General features: G+C 44.0%; 1 protein-coding gene across 1 annotated transcript in view; it reads left to right on the top strand.

The window, feature by feature from the left end:
- HLTF (helicase like transcription factor) overlaps positions 1-19,127 on the top strand; it is a 202,678-nt gene that overhangs the window by 52,245 nt on the left and 131,306 nt on the right. Inside the window, exons 5-6 of the mRNA XM_073581064.1 lie at positions 1,157-1,218; positions 7,411-7,485. Coding sequence (XP_073437165.1) covers positions 1,157-1,218; positions 7,411-7,485 — 137 coding nt within the window. The remainder of the gene's footprint in view (positions 1-1,156; positions 1,219-7,410; positions 7,486-19,127) is intronic.

Below are 19,127 nucleotides of genomic sequence, written 5' to 3'. Positions count from 1 at the left end.
TGGCTATTTTCTTGCTGAAGGGTGCAAGTTTACCTTTCAAATGATGTATCATTTGTGTGTGTTGGTGCAGTATGGACGGGGATACAAAGGAATCACTGAAAAACAGTGTTTAGAAATAATAGAATAGATAATTAAAAAAAAAAAAGCAGCTTGGGGACCCCTCTATTCATCATGACCAGCCTTGCTAAAGCTGACTGCTGTGGGTTTCAGCCACCAGTAAGTTTTGCCTGGCTGGTTATAGAAAATACAGGGGAACCCACGCCGGATTAATTTATAGCACAGGTGGTCAGTGATGAATACTCCCATCAGCCGCTGCCTATTGTCACTTTTATTAGCGGCAGTAGGTGTAGGCTAATGGGAGCCGACTGCTGTCATTGTTATCTCTTGAATATACAGTAACTCATCATTCTTCCCTGCTCTCACGCTGAGTGCTGGCAGAGCAGGGAAGAATGAGGATAGCGGTCTTAGGCGATGGGGAACAGCGCTTACTGTACCGCTGCTTCTCAGACGCCGGGATGTGTCACACTGATGGCATCCCATCCGGTTAAAAAAACAGACGTCAGATTGTTTTGCCCACAGAAACACAGTCCGTAGAAACACTGATGTGCACAGATACATTCACTTAAATGGGTCTACGTGTGTGTCTGTGGAACGTGTGAAAACTACTGTCACTACACGTACCAGAGACTTTGACGTGTGAAACAGGCTGTAGTGTGGATTCCCATGTTATGCATTCAGTTTGAAAACATTCTATCACATAAAGTTGTTAATTTGGCCAAAGCGACTTGTTTCAGATGAATGAGTCAATTAAAGAACTTTCAGTGACAAAATGAGCAGCAAATATGCTCCATATGAACGTATCTTAAATCATCCTTGCTGATCAGATTGTGTGTAAAATGATTAATATCCTAATAACTAAATCATAGTGTAATACAAATTTTTTTGTTCATTCAGTTGTTTGACATGTAAAATTTGCACGGACAAAGGAATGTGTAGAAAAATATGTGTTGACGTCTCCCCCTCATGCTGCAGCAATGACACCCCAGTACAGGGACAGGGACTGCAGTCAACTACATGTATGATGATCTGCCTGAATGCACATATTGTCATGCTTCTCACATGGCTTCATGTTTTCTTTTTTTTTCTTCTTAATTAGGTGAAGCTTCTGGATCCAGTTTCAGTGCTTCTCTTCCAGCTGTACAGATGACAGTCGAGCAGGTCTGTATTGCATGCTTTCCATTCAAAGGGCTTGTCCCAAGATCGTAACTCATCACTTTTCCACATATGTACACATATATATATTCAAGGGAAATATGTCTAAGGAGGTAGGTAACATCCATGTGCGTGTCACTTAACCTGATGCTGATGAATCAATTTAATTTTCAGTCAATACATGAATATTAAGAATTGAGAGTCCTCAGTGGTTGATACCTTTTAATGGCTAACTGAAAAGATTGTAACAAATTGCAAGCTTTCGAGACTACTCGGGTCGCTTCATCAGGCATAGACTAATACAAAATCTGAAGAATCACATTTTTATACACAACAAAGCACAGAAATAATGCAATAGATAAGACAAGTCACGTGAAGCATAACTGTCATTATGGGAGAGTGATAGTTATGGCCACAAATATTGGAACAATTCATAGATAACATGTGTGATTGTTTTATTGTCCTCTGATTGGGGTCTGGTTCTCTGTTGTGATGCCCCCAAAAGATATGAGGAGCAAATTCCTTAATTGATGTAAAAAGACATAAATCCATGCGACACAATCATTCCTGCTCTTAGTGTGTCAAAGGTTGTCATGAGTTTATACTCCCAGACCCTTATTTCTCTCTGATATTTGAAATTACCTTACAAGTAATTTCATGTCTATGGTGCTGTGATCAGGCATACAAAAATGTTTGGCCACAAGTAGATCCATTCTTTTTTTCTCTTATTCTATCAACTGGCTAACACGGTAGAAAGATATACATCTTTCCAGTCAATGCATGGTAACAATACAAATATACTGCCTGATGCAGGCCCCGGTGGTGTATGGGGTGGGATGTGGAAGACGTCAGTGGTTTATGGGGTGAGATCCAGAATGCAGATGGACCCCAGTGGTTTATGGGGTGAGATGCGGAAGTCAGAATGCAGACGGTCCCTGGGGATGTATGGGGAGGGATCTAGAGGACAGAATGCAAACAGACCCCAGTGGTGTATGGGGGAGGGATGTGGCCCTGGTGGTGTATGGGGTGGGATGTGGAAGACGTCAGTGGTTTATGGGGTGAGATCCAGAATGCAGATGGACCCCAGTTGTTTATGGGGTGAGATGCGGAAGTCAGAATGCAGACGGCCCCTGGGGATGTATGGGGAGGGATCTAGAGGACAGAATGCAAACAGACCCCGGTGGTGTACGGGGGAGGGATATGGAGGACTGAATGCAAACAGACCCCGGTGGTGTACGGGGAGGGATACGGAGGACAGAATGCAGACGGCCCCCTCGGTGATGTGTGGGGAGAGATATGGAAGACAGGATGCAAACAGTCCCCGTGGTGTATGGAGAGGGGTGTAGAGGGCAGTATGCAGACAGGCTCTGGTAGTGTATAGGGAAGGATATGGAGGGCTGGATGCAGATGGGCCTCGGTGGCGTATGGGGAAGGATGTGAAGGGCAGGATGCCGACAGGCCCCGGTGGTGTATAAGGAGGGATATGGAAGACAGGATGCAAACAGACCCCGGTGGTGTATGGGGAGGGATGTGGAGGGCAGTATGCAGACAGGCCCTGGTAGTGTATAGGGAAGGATATGGAGGGCTGGATGTAGATGGGCCCCGGTGGCGTATGGGGAGGGATGTGGAGGGCAGTGTATGGGGAGCGATGTGGAGGGCAGGATGCACACGGGCCTTGGGGAGAGATATGGAGGGCAGAATGCACATGGAGCCCGGTGGTGTATGGGGAGGAATGTGGGGTCAGGATGCCTATTATTTCAGGCTGGTTTTCCGGTGTAATAGGAAGCTCCAGGTCGTGTTTAGCAATTTGTGTCAACATTAGGGATTTTTTATAGGAATATAAAATGTATAAATATCTTTTATGAATATTTGTCCTGTTATAGCCAGGCGGCCTATTAGATATTACTATAATTAAAAGTTATGTTTTATCAATCTACCTATGCAGTAGCATCTTATACCTTTTTGTAGACCATTTAGTCTTTATCATTGAATGCGCTTTAAATTTATGCTGAGAAAATAGAGAGATATTTCCTATTTTTCTAGTCCTTTTTGCCAATATTGAGGGGGCAAATGTAATCATTAAGTGACATTTCTGGCAAAATAGAAAAAAGCAAAAATTAACGAGTATCTGAACAAGAAAATTGTTTAGAGCTGATCACTCCTTTCTGACATCAGACGTACTATTCTGTCCATGTGTCCTGGGCCTGTCTGACCATGGACGGAATAGTACGTCTCGGAGATCAGCTGCGCACACGGGGTGGGGGTGCACGGCCTGGTGTCAGTTGATTCTCACAGCTGACACCTGGCACTAAGTGCAAGGAGTGGTCGCAGACCGCTCCCGGCACTTTAACCCCTGGAATACTGTGAACGAACACGATCGCAGCATTCCCGGGGCAGGCAGAGGGCTGACAGCCCCTCTACCTTTGGATCGGAGACCCTGCGGGGTCCCGATCGCTGCCATGTTAACCCGATGTTGTCATGATGACATCCAAGTTACCAGAGCTAAGAAACTTACTGTCATGTGCCGTGCATGTCAGGAAGTCTCTCAGGTCAGTGTGCAGCAAGTGCAGCGCTGACAGCTTCTATGGCATGCAGATGCTGCTTCATCTGCATGCTATAGAAGCAATCAGCCTGCGAAAAATGAGTGGGACAAAGTGTAAAAGTTAGAATAAAGTAAAAATTTTTTTAAATAATTGTAAAAATACTTTTAAAAAAATAATAAAAAACAATATTTATTCTATCACTATTTCAATGAAAAAAAAATCTAAAAAATAAAAGTACACATTTGGTATTGCTGCATCTGTAATGACCCGACCTATAAAACTGTCCCTCTAGTTAACCCCTTTAGTGAACACCATAAACAAAAACAAGGCAAAAAACAATGCTTTTGTCATCATACTGCCGAACAAAAAGTGGAATAACACACAATCAAAATGACGGATCTAAATAAACATGATACCGCTGAAAATGTCATCTTATCTTGCAAAAAAACAAGCCGCCATATAGCTCCATCACCAGAAAAATAAAAAAGTTACAGCTCTCAGAATAAAGCGATGCAAAAAAATTATTTTTTATATAAAATAGTTTTATTGTATAAAAGCGCCAAAACATAAAAATATGATATAAATGAGGTATCGCTGTAATCCTACTGACTCGAAGAATATAACCGTTTTATCACTTATACCACACGCGGAATGGTATAAATGCACCCCCCCAAATGAAATTCATTAATTGCTGGTTTTTGTTCATTCTGCCTCACAAACATCGAAATAAAAAGCGATCAAAAAACGTCATGTGCCCGAAAATGGTACCAATAAAAACGTCAACTCGTCCTGCAAAAAACAAGACCTCACATGACTGTGTGGGCCAAAATATGGAAAAATTATAGCTCTCAAAATATGGTGCTGCGACTGTGGGCCAAAATATGGAAAAATTATAGCTCTCAAAATATGGTGCTGCAAAAACTATTTTTTGCAATAAAAAGTGTCTTTTAGTGTGTGACAGCTGCCAAACATAAAAACCCGCTATAACGTCTTTTTCACGTGTCGTGATATTTCCGGTACCGGAGATGTTGGTGTGTAATACTTGTGGCATGTGTGTGCCGCATCAGTAACACATGGTCGGGCACCAGGGAAGAAGCGTTACAGTAAGCGCTGTTCCCCGGCGCCGGGTGCTGAACACGGCTATTATTATTCTCCCCTGTTCAGCATCTGGCGCTGGGGAACAGCGCTTACTGTAACGCTTCTTCCCCGCTGCCGATGCGTGTCACATGGATGACATCCATGTGTGTTATGCGTATGCACGTGTGCTGGATGTTTTGTGGCCCGTGCTGACATTAAAATAATGGACATGTCAGCGTGTTTTGTACATGGGCTCACGGTCCGTGGAAACACGCTGACATGCACAGACCCATTCACTTGAATAGGCAAATAGCGCTCCGTTCCTCTGGAGTCTCTCTGCATGGCTGCCCAATGGTAAAAAATTCTGTGACACACCCATCGTGTCAATATGACCACTGCACCCCTACCCTAAATGAATTCATTGAGCGGTATAGTACGTAAAATGGGGTCACTTATGGGGTGTTCTGCTGTTTTGTCACCTCATGGGCTCTCCCAGTGGGTCATGGCACCTGCAAACCATAACAGTAAAATCTGGCGCTCCTTCCCTTCTGAGCTCTGCCATGTGCCCAAACAGTGGTTTATCCCCACATATGTGGTACTCGGGACAAATTGCACAATAACTCTTGGGGTCCAATTTCTTCGGTTACTCTTGGGAAAATAAAAAATTGGGGGCGAAAAGATCATTTTTGTGGAAAAAAATGATTTTTTATTTTTACGGCTCTACGTTATAAACTTCTGTGAAGCACTTGGGGGGGCTCAAAGTGCTCACCACACATCTAGATAAGTTCCTTAAGGGGTCTAGTTTCCAAAATGTTGTCACTTGTTGGGGGGTTTCCACTGTTTAGGCACATCAGGGCCTCTCCAAACGCGACATGGTGTCCGCTGTCAATTCCAGCCAATTCTGCATTGAAAAAGTCAAACGGCGCTCCTTCCCTTCGAGCTCTGCCGTGAGCCCAAACAGTGGTTTACCTGCATATTGTATATGGGGTATCAGTGTACTCAGGACAAATTGTACAATAACTTTTGCAGTCCAATTTCTCCTGTTACCCCTGGGAAAATAAAAATATTTGGATCTGAAGTAATTTTTTTGCGAAAAAAAAGTTAAATGTTCATTTTTTTTTTTAATTTTTTTTTTTTAAACATTCCAAAAATTCCTGTGAAGCACCTGAAGGGTTAATAAACTTCTTGAATGTGGTTTTGAGCACCTTGAGGGGTGCAGTTTTTAGAATGGTGTCACTTTTGGGTATTTTCTTATATAGTCTCCTCAAAGTGACTTCAAATGTGATGTGGTCCCTAAAATTTTAATTTTAACCCTTATAACTTCTTAACAAAAAAAATTTGGTTCCAAAATTGTGCTGATGTAATGTAAACTCGTGGGAAATGTTATTTATTAAGTATTTTGTGTGACATACTGTATCTCTGTGATTTAACCCCTTAGCGACAGAGCCAGTTTGCAGCTTAATCACCAGGCCAATTTTTACAATTCTGACCACTGTCCCTTTATGAGGTTATAACTCTGGAACGCTTTAATGGATCCCGCTGATTCTGTTTTTTCGTGACATATTGTACTTAATGTCAGTGGTAAAATTTCTTGCAATTTTAAAACTTTAAATTTTTTGCCCTTAAATCAGAGAGATGTGTCACAAAAATTTCTTAATAAATAACATTTCCCACATATGTACTTTTACATCACCACAATTTTGGAAGCAAAATTTTTTTTTTGTTAGAAAGTTTTAAGGGTTAAAAGTTGACCAGCGAATTCTCATTTTTACAACAAAATTTACTAAACCATTTTTTTTAGGGACCACATCATATTTAAAGTCATTTTGAGGGTTGTACATGACAGAAAATACCCAAAAGTGGCACCATTCTAAAAACTAGACCCCTCAAGGTGCTCAAAACCACATTCAAGAAGTTTATTAACCCTTTAAGTGCTTCACAAGAACTAAAGCAATGTGGAAGGAAAAAATTAACATATAACTTTTTTTTGCAAAAAATTTATTTCAGAACCAATTTTTTTTTATTTTCACAAGTGTTAAAAGAGAAAATCAACCACAAAATTTGTTGTAGTTTTAGTGGTTTTAGTACCCTTAATTACCGCTGTTAAAAGGCGTATTGGCGGTCGCTAAGGGGTTAAGGGCATAACGATTCAAAGGGGTTAAAAGCACATGTATGATTAGTCAACCAGAATGTGCCTGGACAGAAAGGAGAAGGGGTTGGACCAGTCATGAACTGGTTAATGACACAGTTGGGAAGGCCTGGCACTACTGACTAAAAGCACACAAGTTTGTAGCAAGATGTTACTTTGCTAGGTGCAATAGTCAGAAAAATACAGTAGTTGGGAAAGAAAACACTGTGGTTTTTTTGCAGAAACTGATCTGCTATTTGTTTTTTTTGTTTTTAAATATACTGCCATTTCATAGATCTAATTATCATGGATATATTGTAATTAATTTAAAAAAAAAAAATTCATTATGGTTGGGTTCACGAAACCAGATTTTTTTTTTGTGTAAACTGGATAGAGAAAGAGGCTATTTTCTTGTTCTCTGATCTATGTTTTCACTTGTTTCCATTTTAGTTAAAATCTGAATTTGATAAATTATTTGAAGATTTGAAAGAAGATGACAAAACACAAGAATTAGAGCCTGCAAAGGTGAATTTCTATTTGTGAATTATCCATTTAGTACCCTTTCTGTTTCTCATATGAAAAAAATAAAAAAAATTGTACAGTTTCTCCTATCCATTGCAAAGTTAATCATGGACTGTGATACCAAGTTGCACATGCGAATTAGGATGTGCACCCTATTAAATAACACAACCGAGCGCTTCGAGACGGTTTGGTCCTCTTGGGACACATATTGGGTAAAAAGAGACTGTTAATCAACATGGTTGCAAAAAGTAGGTGGTGTAGTAAGTGCTCAACTAGAATTGCTCTTCAGCTCTTCTCCCCCTTTCTTCCTTCTGTCCTGTCCGGTTATTGTCCATGTTTAATTGTAAGATGTGAACTCCTCAGTGTTGGGTCTACTTATTGTTACTGATTATGAAGTCAAACTATGCAAAATTGTTTGCTAATATTTTGAATTTTATGATCTCACCCTGCAATTTGATTTTTTTGAAAAATGAAATAACGAAAAAAGTGTGTATGTACATACACGCGTACTAGGTACGGAAAGTATTCAGACCCCTTTAAATTTTTCACTCTTTGTTTAAATGCAGCCATTTGGTAAATTCAAAAAAAGTTTTTTGTTTTTTTTCTCATTAATGTACACTCTGCACCCCATCTTGACTGGAATAAAACAAATGTAGAAATGTTATTTATTGAAAAAGAAAAACTGAAATATCCCATGGTCATAAGTATGCAGACCCTTTGCTCAGTATTGAGTAGAAGCACCCTTTTGAGCTAGTACAGCCATGAGTATTCTTGGGAATGAAGCAACAAGTTTTTCACACCTGTATTTGGGGATCCTCTGCCATTCTTCCTTGCAGATCCTCTCCAGTTCCGTCAGGTTGGAGGGTGGATGTTGGTGGACAGCCATTTTCAGGTCTCTCCAGAGATGCTCAATTGGGTTTAGGTCAGGGCTCTGGCTGAGCCAGTCAATAATAGTCACAGAGTTGTTCTGAAGCCACTCCTTTGTTATTTTAGCTGTGTGCTTAGGGTCATTGTTTTGTTGGAAGGTGAACCTTCGGCCAAGTCTGAGGTCCAGAGCACTCTGGAAGAGGTTTTCATCCAGGATATCTCTGAACTTGGCCGCTTTCATGTTTCCTTCAATTGCAACTGGTCATCCTGTCCCTACAGCTGAAAAACACCCCCATAGCATGATGCTGCCACCACCATGTTTCACTGTTGGGATTGTATTGGGCAGGTGATGAGCAGTGCCTGGTTTTCTCCACACATACTGCTTAGAATTATCACCAAAAAGTTCTATATTCGTCTCATCAGACCAGAGAATCTTATTTCTCATAGTCTGGGAGTCCTCTATGTGTTTTTTTAGCAAACTCTGTGCGGACTTTCATATGTCTAGCATCGAGGAGAGTCTTCTGTCGTGCTACTCTGCCATAAAGGCCCAACTGGTGGAGGGCTACAGTAATAGTTGACTTTGTGGAACTTTCTCACTTTTCCCTTCTGCATCTGTGGAGCTCAGCCACAGTGTTCTTGGAGTTCTTCTTTACCTCTCTCACCAAGGCTCTTCTCCCACAATTGCTCATTTGGCTGGATGGCCAGGTCTAGGAATACTTCTGGTGGCCCCAAACTTCTTCCATTTAAGGATTATGGAGGCCCCTGAGTTCTTAGGAACCTTGAGTACTTGCTGAAATTCTTTTGTTACCTTGGCCAGATCTGTGCTTTGCCACAATTCTGTCTCTGAGCTCCTTGGCCAGTTCCTTTGACCTCATGATTATCATTTGGTCTGACATGCACTGTGAGGTCTTATATAAACAGGTGTGTGTCTTTACAAATCAAGTCCTATCAGTTTAATTAAACACAGCTGGACCCCAATGGAGTAGTAGAACCATCTCAGGGAGGATCACAAAGAAATGGACTGCATGTGACTTAAATATGAGTGTCTGAGCAAAGGGTCTGAATACTTACGACCATGTGATATTTCAGTTTTTCTTTTTTTTTTTTTTTTTTTTAATAAATTTGCAAAAATTTCTACATTTTCATTTTTTTTTTTTTTCAGTCAAGATGGGGTGCAGAGTGTACATTAATGAGAAAAAAATGAACTTTTTTGAGTTTACCAAATGACTGCAATGAAACAAAGAGTGAAAAATTTAAAGGGGTCTGAATACTTTCGGTACCCAATGTGTATCTATTTAATTGCCTTGTAGTGTTTTAATTTCCTGTTCTGTCCAGATGTCACCGTATCCAAGAATTCCAAGCGGAGGAAGTTCACCCACCGCCATATTGGGACACCCAAGTGATGGGTGTCTCAATATGGAAACTGCTGCTGGTACCAACCTATTGCACAGTACCACCAGCAGAACACCGTCGCACCACACACATTCTCACACGCAGCCACTTGCGTGGTACCACCAGCGGAACACTGTCGCGAACACGCTGCCGCCGGGATCCACAGAATGATTCACTGACTGCTGCCATCTTTGTACAGGAGGAGCACATGCGCAGTTTTAATGTAACCGCCGCTATCTGTCTGCACAAAAATGGCGGCGGTCTGATTTACTGCACCTGCGGGAATTATGCGAAGATGCAGTGAATCATTCGGCTGATCCCGGCAGCAGATGTGCGACGTGTCTACAGGCAGAGGAAGCCGGTCACATTAATGGGGTTTTTACACATTTTAAAAATTGTCTGTGTCTGACCGTGCACGGAGCATACCACATCTCCTAGGCAGGGGAGGAAGCAAAAGACAATACTGACATTTCAGTAGGGGATCACAGTGGATTCATTTTGTGAGGTAAAATATTTCACTGATTGTTTTTAAAAAAAAATATTTTACCTCACAAAATGTATCCTCTGCGATCTCCTGCTGTAATGTCAGTACTGTCATTTGCTTCTTCCCCTGCCTAGGAGCAGTGGTATGTTCTGTACACGGTCAGACACGGGTGAGAGAGACAGAGCACAGGGGGGAGACAGCTCAAACGGGACAGCACATGAGGGGAGAACACAGCACAGGAAGGAGAGATAGCAGACAAGGGGGATAGCACATGGGGTAGACAGGTCAAAGAAGAGAGCACCGACAGGAGAAGTCGGCACATGGGGGAAGAGAGAGTGAATAGGTCGATGAGCACGTGGGGGGGGAGATTCTCAATGCTGCAAAGCCTGCCCCCATCGTGACATTACCGCCTTCCCGATGCAATAGCATCGGGTCTCCATCTAGTGTGTATATAAATGAGTTATTACATTTTCCAGGACGTCCCTCCTGACAGCACCAGGGAGGACGTCCCTCGCCTCCTTGCAGGGACAGGAAGAGCACACAAGAGGTTAAAAACAGTCTCCACCCCCATTCCCTCAGTGTTTTCTTCCTGTCCCTGCACGGAGGGACGCACAAAAGGAGTCTGCTTACCGGAGGGGTCCAGGGAGATCGGGTGGCGCTGCCAATCCTTCCTCCTGTGAAGCTGCCCCGGCGCTGAAACCCTCCTGGGTGGGGTCCCTCAGCCACAGAGACCAGGGGAGGACGAGCCCCCTGGGTAGAGCTGCTTCCTTCCGCAGCGGAGGCTCTCCGCTCCGACGCCGGCAGCAGCGCGGGGACCGGAAGTCGTGTGCAGAGAGACCGCGACGCACTTCCGGTGACGTCAGAGCGCCAAAAATACAGGCCGCCGGCGGGCGCTCTGAAGGAGCAGAGCGCGGTATCAGCGAGGCAGGCAGCACCCTCCTGTCCTGACCTCGCAGAGGCTCTCAACAGCGATTGAGAACCAGGGCAGAATCGACCCGGATGGGGTAAGTGCGCATAGCGCAGACCAACTGACACCCAGAAGGCCCAGATCAGAGCCTGACTGTCCCTCTCTTGCACTATGCAGGAAAAGGCACAACCGACAGCGCCCATTCCCACGACCAAACAGGCGGAGAAAGACCCAAGGAAGCCCAATAAGTGTCCCGTATGCAGAGTTAAGCTCCCCAGCAAGCACAAGAAGTTGCTGTGTGACATTTGTACGGCCAAAGTAATGAAAGGCGAACAGCCGTCCCTCCTATCGGAGATGAGATCGCTGATTCGAGAGGAGGTCCAGGCTTCTGTGGCCACCTTGTCCCAGCCACAGCCAGCCAGTCCAGGCCCCAATGCTAAGCGAGCTTAGTTCGGAGGAAGGTTCCTACTCCTCAGAGTCGGATCAGGAAGAAGGCGAGCTGGGCACTAGCGAACCGGAGTATGGGAAAAGATACCTCTTTTCCTCGGATGATACAGACAATCTGGTTCAGGAGGTCAGAGACACAATGCAGATTGAGGAGGTCCAGAAACCTCAGTCCAGGCAGGACATGATGTTCGGGGGCCTTAGGGCGCAGAGGAAAGTAGTATTTCCAGTGAACGACCATGTGCGAGCTATGGTCCTAGAGGAATGGGAGGAGGCGGAAAAACGTCTCGTGATATCCTGGGACTTTAAAAGACGGCTCCCCTTCGACCCCCGAGGACATAAAAGAATGGGAGGTAGTTCCCAAAATTGATGTCCCTGTGGCAAAAGTAGCCAGGAAAACAACGATCCCTTTTGAGGACGCGTCTAGTCTGAGGGACCCCATGGATAGGTAGGCGGATAAGGCGGGCCTGGGAAACATCAGCAGCCTTAATTAAAACAAACGTAGCAGCTACTACTTTGGGGGCTTGTTTAACCTATATTTTCTCTCTTCAGGGTTAATCTCTTCTTTTACTATCTGTGTTTTTAAGGGTAAACTATATTGCATTTAAATCTTGAGGTGTAACTATATTCACAAGGGGTTAATTAAGGGTGGGAGTTCATACAGTAATTAAGGGTTTATAAGGGCAGCTGGTTGGGGCTCAACTCCTTTTGGAAGTGCATTGAGCAGCAAGGTGGTGTGCTGGTGAAAGGGGGAAAAAAAAAAAAACTCTTTTAATTCTTCTTCCTGAGCGAGTGTGAACGAGCTGAGTGTGACCTGAGCGTAAGTGCGAACTGTGGTAAGTGTGTGACTTGAAATTCAGTGACTTTAGATTCAGAGAGTTTCCAAGGGAGGTCTTACTGAATTGCTGTTATAGTAATACTTTTTTTTTTTTTTTTTTATTTACTTTTGCTTATCTTATTGTCTGGTGCAATCCCCATTAGGATGTGCTCCACTATTGCCAATGCCATCCAGTGCACGTCTTGCCGCATGTATGCAGTCCTTGAACAGCCGGTCGAGGGTGCATACTGCTGTGCAAGATGTGAGCACGTTGTGCATTTGGAAGCCCAGATACTGGATCTAAATGTGCAGCTGGCAACACTGAGATCCATAGACAATATGGAAAGGAGTCTTCTGCTCACTGAGCAGACGCTCAATGGGATAGATGAGGGGGGGATGCTAGGTTGGAGCTGCAGGACAATGAAGCAGCTAGCTGGGTGACAGTTAGAAGGCGGGGTAGAGGGAAGAGCACCAGGGAGGCTAGTCCTGATCTGGCACACCCCAATAAGTTTGCAAAGTTGGCAGATGAGGGGAGTGTTAGTGCAGGAGTAGCACTGCTGCAGCAAGGCATGTCCTCTGAAAGCCGGAGGAGTGTCTTCTCCAGTAAGGGGGGAAATAGGAGAGCAGGCCAGACAGGTTCTGGTAGTGAGAGACTCAATTATTAGGGGAACAGATAGGGCAATCTGTCACAAAGACAGGGATCGTCGAACGGTGTGCTGCCTACCTGGCGCTCGAGTCCGACACATCGCTGATCGGGTTGACAGATTACTGGGAGGGGCTGGTGAGGATCCAGCGGTCATGGTGCACATTGGCACAAATGACAAAGTTAGAGGTAGGTGGAAGGTCCTTAAAGATGATTTCAGGGAATTAGGCTGTAAGCTTAAAGCAAGGACCTCCAAGGTGGTATTTTCGGAAATACTTCCTGTACCACGTGCCACGCCAGAGAGGCAACGGGAGATTAGGGAGGTTAATAAGTGGCTCAGGAATTGGTGTAGGAAGGAGGGGTTTGGGTTCCTGCAGAACTGGGCCGACTTCTCAGTTGGCTACAGGTTCTACGCTAGGGACGGGCTGCACCTCAATGGGGAGGGTGCAGCTGTGCTGGGGGAGAAAATGGCTAGAAGGTTGGAGGAGTGTTTAAACTAGGGACGGGGGGGAGGGTATTCCTTTTATAGGAGGGGAAGACAGTGCAGATAGAGACCTGGGCACAAATAATGACATTGGGGGTGGGGGTGGCATGGGGGGTGGGGTTAGAACAGTTAATAATTTAAGAAAGAATAGAGGTACAGAGAGATACATAAAGTGCATGTATACTAATGCCAGAAGTCTCGCCAACAAAATGGAGGAATTGGAGTTAATGTTGTTGGAACATAATTATGACATGGTGGGGATATCTGAGACATGGCTGGACGAGAGCCATGACTGGGCAGTTAATTTACAGGGCTATAGTCTGTTCAGAAATGACCGTACAAATAAGCGAGGGGGAGGCGTGTGTTTATATGTAAAATCATCCTTAAAACCCATCCTTCGTGATAATATATATGAATCTAATGAAAATGTAGAGTCCCTGTGGGTAGAGATAAGGGGAGGGGGGAAAAATAATAAATTACTGATAGGGGTTTGTTATAAATCTCCAAAAATAATGGAAGCTACAGAGAATATCCTCATAAAGCAAATAGATGAAGCAGCGACTCAAGGAGAAGTCATTATTATGGGGGACTTCAACTACCCTGAAATACATTGGGGAACCGAAACCTGCAGTTCCAGCAAAGGTAATAGGTTTTTGACTACTATGAGAGACCATTACCTTTCACAACTGGTTCAGGACCCAACAAGAGGGGGGGCACTGCTAGACCTAATATTATCCAACAGGCCAGACCGCATATCAAATGTAAGGGTTGGGGGTCACTTGGGTAATAGTGATCACAAATTAATAAGTTTTCATGTATCCTTTAATAAGATGTGTAGTAGAGGGGTTACAAGGACACTAAACTTCAGGAAGGCAAATTTCCAACGGATGAGAGATGATCTTGGTGCAATTAACTGGGACGATATCCTGAGACATAAAAATACACAAAGAAAATGGGAGACGTTTATTAGCATCCTGAATAGGATCTGTGCACAATATATACCGTATGGGAATAAACATGCGAGAAATAGGAGGAAACCACTATGGCTAAATACAGCTGTAAGGGGCGCAATAAGAGATAAAAATAAAGCATTTAGAGAATTAAAGCAAGTAGGTAGTGATGAGGCATTAAATAAATACAGAAGATTAAATAAATTCTGTAAAAAGCAAATCAAGACAGCAAAGATTGAGACAGAGAGACTCATTGCCAGAGAAAGTAAAAATAATCCCAAAATATTCTTTAACTACATAAATAGTAAGAAGCTAAAAAATGATAGTGTTGGTCCCCTTAAAAATAGTCTGGGTGAAATGGTGGATGAGGATGAGGAAAAAGCCAATATGCTAAATGACTTTTTTTCAACAGTATTTACACAAGAAAATCCCATGATGGATAACATGATCAGGGATAAAAATTCTCCATTAAATGTCACCTGCTTAACCCAGCAGGAAGTACGGCGGCGTCTACAAATCACTAAAATTGACAAATCCCCGGGCCCGGATGGGATACACCCCCGAGTACTGCAGGAATTAAGCACAGTCATTGATAGACCACTATTTTTAATCTTTAAAGATTCCATAATAACAGGGTCTGTACCACAGGACTGGCGTATAGCAAATGTGGTGCCAATATTCAAAAAGGGGACAAAAACTGAACTTGGAAATTATAGGCCTGTAAGTTTAACCTCAACTGTGGGTAAAATCCTGGAGGGTTTTCTAAGAGATACTATACTGGAGTATCTGGAGAAGAATAACCTTATGACCCAATATCAACATGGGTTTACAAGAGACCGTTCCTGTCAGACTAATCTGATAAGCTTTTATGAAGAGGTAAGTTCCGGACTGGACCAAGGGAATGCAGTGGACGTGGTGTACATGGACTTTTCAAAAGCTTTTGATACGGTGCCACACAAAAGGTTGATACATAAAATGAGAACAATGGGGATAGGGGAAAATATGTGTAGGTGGGTTAAGAGCTGGCTCAGGGATAGGAAACAAAGGGTGGTTATTAATGGAGCACACTCGGACTGGGTCACGGTTAGCAGTGGGGTACCACAGGGGTCAGTTTTGGGCCCGCTTCTTTTTAACATATTTATTAATGACCTTGTAGGGGGCATAGAGAGTAGAATTTCAATATTTGCAGATGACACTAAACTCTGCAGGGTAATTAATACAGAGGAGGACAATTTTATATTACAGGAGGATTTATGTAAACTAGAAGCTTGGGCTGATAAATGGCAAATGAGCTTTAATGGGGATAAATGTAAGGTCATGCGCTTGGGTAGAACGAACAAGTTGTATAATTATGTGCTTAATTGTAAAACACTGGGCAAAACAGTCACTGAAAAAGACCTGGGTGTATGGGTGGACGACAAACTCACATTTAGTGGCCAGAGTCAAGCAGCTGCTGCAAAGGCAAATAAAATAATGGGATGCATTAAAAGAGGCATAGATGCTCATGAGGAGAACATAATTTTACCTCTATATAAGTCACTAGTGCGACCACACTTAGAATACTGTGTACAGTTCTGGTCTCCGGTGTATAAGAAAGACATAGCTGAACTGGAGCGGGTGCAGAGAAGAGCGACCAAGGTTATTAGGGAACTAGGGGGTCTGCAATACCAAGACAGGTTATTACACTTGGGGTTATTTAGTTTGGAGAATCGAAGGCTTAGGGGTGATCTTATTACAATGTATAAATATATGTGGGGACAATACAAAGACCTTTCTAATGATCTTTTTACTCTTAGACCTGTGACGGGGACAAGGGGGCATCCTCTACGTCTGGAGGAAAGAAGGTTTAAGCATACTCACAGACGCGGATTCTTTACTGTAAGAGCAGTGAGACTATGGAACTCTCTGCCATATGATGTTGTAATGAGTGATTCACTACTAAAATTTAAGAAGGGACTGGATGCCTTTCTTGAAAAGTATAATATTACAGGGTATATACACTAGTCTCCTTAATATTGCGTTGATCCAGGGAGCTAGTCTGATTGCCGTATGTGGAGTCGGGAAGGAATTTTTTTCCCCAATGTGAAGCTTACTGTTGCCACATGGGTTTTTTTTGCCTTCCTCTGGATCAACATGTTAGGGCAAGTTAGGATAGGATATGGGTTGAACTAGATGGACTTAAAGTCTCCCTTCAACCTTAATTACTATGTTACTATGTTACTATGTTACTTCGGTAGCAAGGTCTATGTGTTTATGGTTGGGCCAGTTAGAGGAACATTTAACTAATAAAACCACAAGGGAGGAAATTATAGATTCTCTTCCGATCATGAAGTCAGCCACAGCCTTCCTAGCCAATGCATCGGCGGAATCTGTTAGAACTGCCGCCCAGAATGGCTTTTTGTCAAATTCAGCACGTAGAGCCATCTGGTTAAAGACCTGGACGGGTGACGGAGCCTCTAAAAACAAGCTCTGTGCCCTTCCCGTCTCTGGGTTAAAAGTCTTTGGCCCAGCATTGTATGATATATTAGAAAAAGCATCTGATGTAAAGAAAGGGTTCCCTGAGGAAAAAAAGCCTAGGGACCAGCCCTTTCGTAGACCCGGGGGATATAGAAGGCAGCAGTACTATAGGTACCAGTGGAGCTCAGAGGGGTTCCTACGGTAGCACCCACTCTAGAGCTGGAAGATCTAGAGCCCCCCCCCTTCTGGATCACGTACTAGATCCAGGAGAACATGACTATACCAATATAGGGGGTCGACTCAGAGAATTCAGTTCCCAGTGGTCTCAGATCACAAAAAATCAATGGGTACTGAGGACAATAGCAGAAGGTTACCAAATAGAATTTTCATCCCCTCCCCCTGAAAGGTCCATTTCTCCCCGCAGAATAAAAGACGACTCCCAGATGTGGGTCGACGTGACAGAACTGGCAAACTTAGGGGTGGTAATTCCGGTTCCCTGGGCAGAAATAGGGGCGGGCCACTATTCGTCCCTATTTGCCATTGCAAAGCCATCTGGAGAATACCGTACCATTATAAATCTGAAACCCTTAAATGCCTGGGTCACGTACAAAAAATTCCGAATGGAGTCAATCAGATCCACAGTCCATTTGATAGACAAGAATGCCCTGATGTGTACCCTGGACCCGAAAAGTGCCTACTATCAGGTGCCAATTCATCCAATGTCACAGAGATCCCTGAGGTTTGCAGTAAGACTTCAGAATCGGACCTGCCACTTTCAATTTCAGTGTCTTCCTTTTGGTCTGGCCTCGGCGCCTCGAGTCTTTACGAAGCTAATCGTGGAAGTGGTGGCGTTCCTAAGAAATCGTGGAATAATCATCATTCCATACCTAGACGACTTCCTCCTGGCGGCGAGATCGGCAGAAGAACTACGGCGACACAAGGAGAAGACAATAGAGGTTCTAGAGTTTCTGGTCTGGATCATAAACAAAGAAAAATCGAACCTAGTATCAGAAAGAAGAAAGATTTTTTTTTTGGGATACTACTGGACTCGCAGAACTTCCTTCTTGCCACCAGAAAAACAGACAAGGATACGGGACAGCAGGAAGGAACTTCAAAAAGGCCGCATTTCCATCAGAATAGCCATGCGCGCTCTGGGCCTCATGACATCCTGCATCCCTTGTGTCCGATGGGCACAGTTCCATGCGAGAACCCTTCAAAAAGAAGTACTGGCCACCTGAGATCGTCACCAGACCTCCCTAGACAAGAAAATGGCCTTGTCTCCAGCAGTAAAAAGATCCCTGTGGTGGTGGATGCAGCGAAAAAACCTAAGGAAAGGTGTCCCCTGGATCACCTCGCCATGCGTCATAATCACTAAAGACGACAGCAAATGGGGCAGGGGGGCTCATTTAGAAGGCAGAATTCTTCAGGGAGAATGGCCGGCAAACATGCGGTCCACATCCTCCAACTACAAGGAACTTTACGCCACATGGGAGGCCCTAAGAAGAAATCAGGACAAGCTAAGAAATCAACACGTCAAGATTCTATCGAACAATGTGACGGCGGTATCCTACCTCTGGCATCAAGGAGGAACAAGGCATTGGGCACTCCAGGACCTGGAAAAAAAGATATTTTCCTGGGCAGAAAATACGGTTCTGTCAGTAACAGCCGTCCATCTCGAAGGGTCTCAAAACACAGTGGCAGATTATTTAAGCAGGCAGAAGATCTGTCCCACGGAGTGGGAGCTGAACACGGAGATCTTTCAGAACTTATGCCAGCGCTGGGGAAGACTGCAGATAGACCTCTTCGCAACCAGAAAGAATACGAAGATGTACAGGTTTTTCTCTCTGAATCCGTTGGACAATCCAGAAGGGGTAGACGCCCTAAGCCAGAAGTGGGGGCAGACCCTCTCATATGCATTTCCCCCGATAGCTCTCATTCCAGCCATTCTCAGGAAGATTCAGGAGGATCAGGCAAGAGTGCTACTGATAGCACCTTATTGGCCGAAAAGGAGCTGGTTTCCACTCCTGGGGATTATGTCAGAAGATCGACCACTCCTGCTTCCACAGAGGGAAGACATCATTCACCATGGGCCAGTGCTTCACCAAGATCCAGGGAGACTTCACCTGTCAGCCTGGATCCTGAACGGCAGATCCTGAGAGCTCGAGGCCTGTCAGACCAGGTCATATCGACTATTCACGCC

The sequence above is a fragment of the Dendrobates tinctorius genome, unplaced genomic scaffold (genome assembly GCF_039654945.1).
Source record: "Dendrobates tinctorius isolate UK_male_01 unplaced genomic scaffold, ASM3965494v1 ptg000069l, whole genome shotgun sequence".
NCBI lineage: Eukaryota > Metazoa > Chordata > Amphibia > Anura > Dendrobatidae > Dendrobates > Dendrobates tinctorius.
This window is presented reverse-complemented; position numbering and strand designations above follow the sequence as displayed.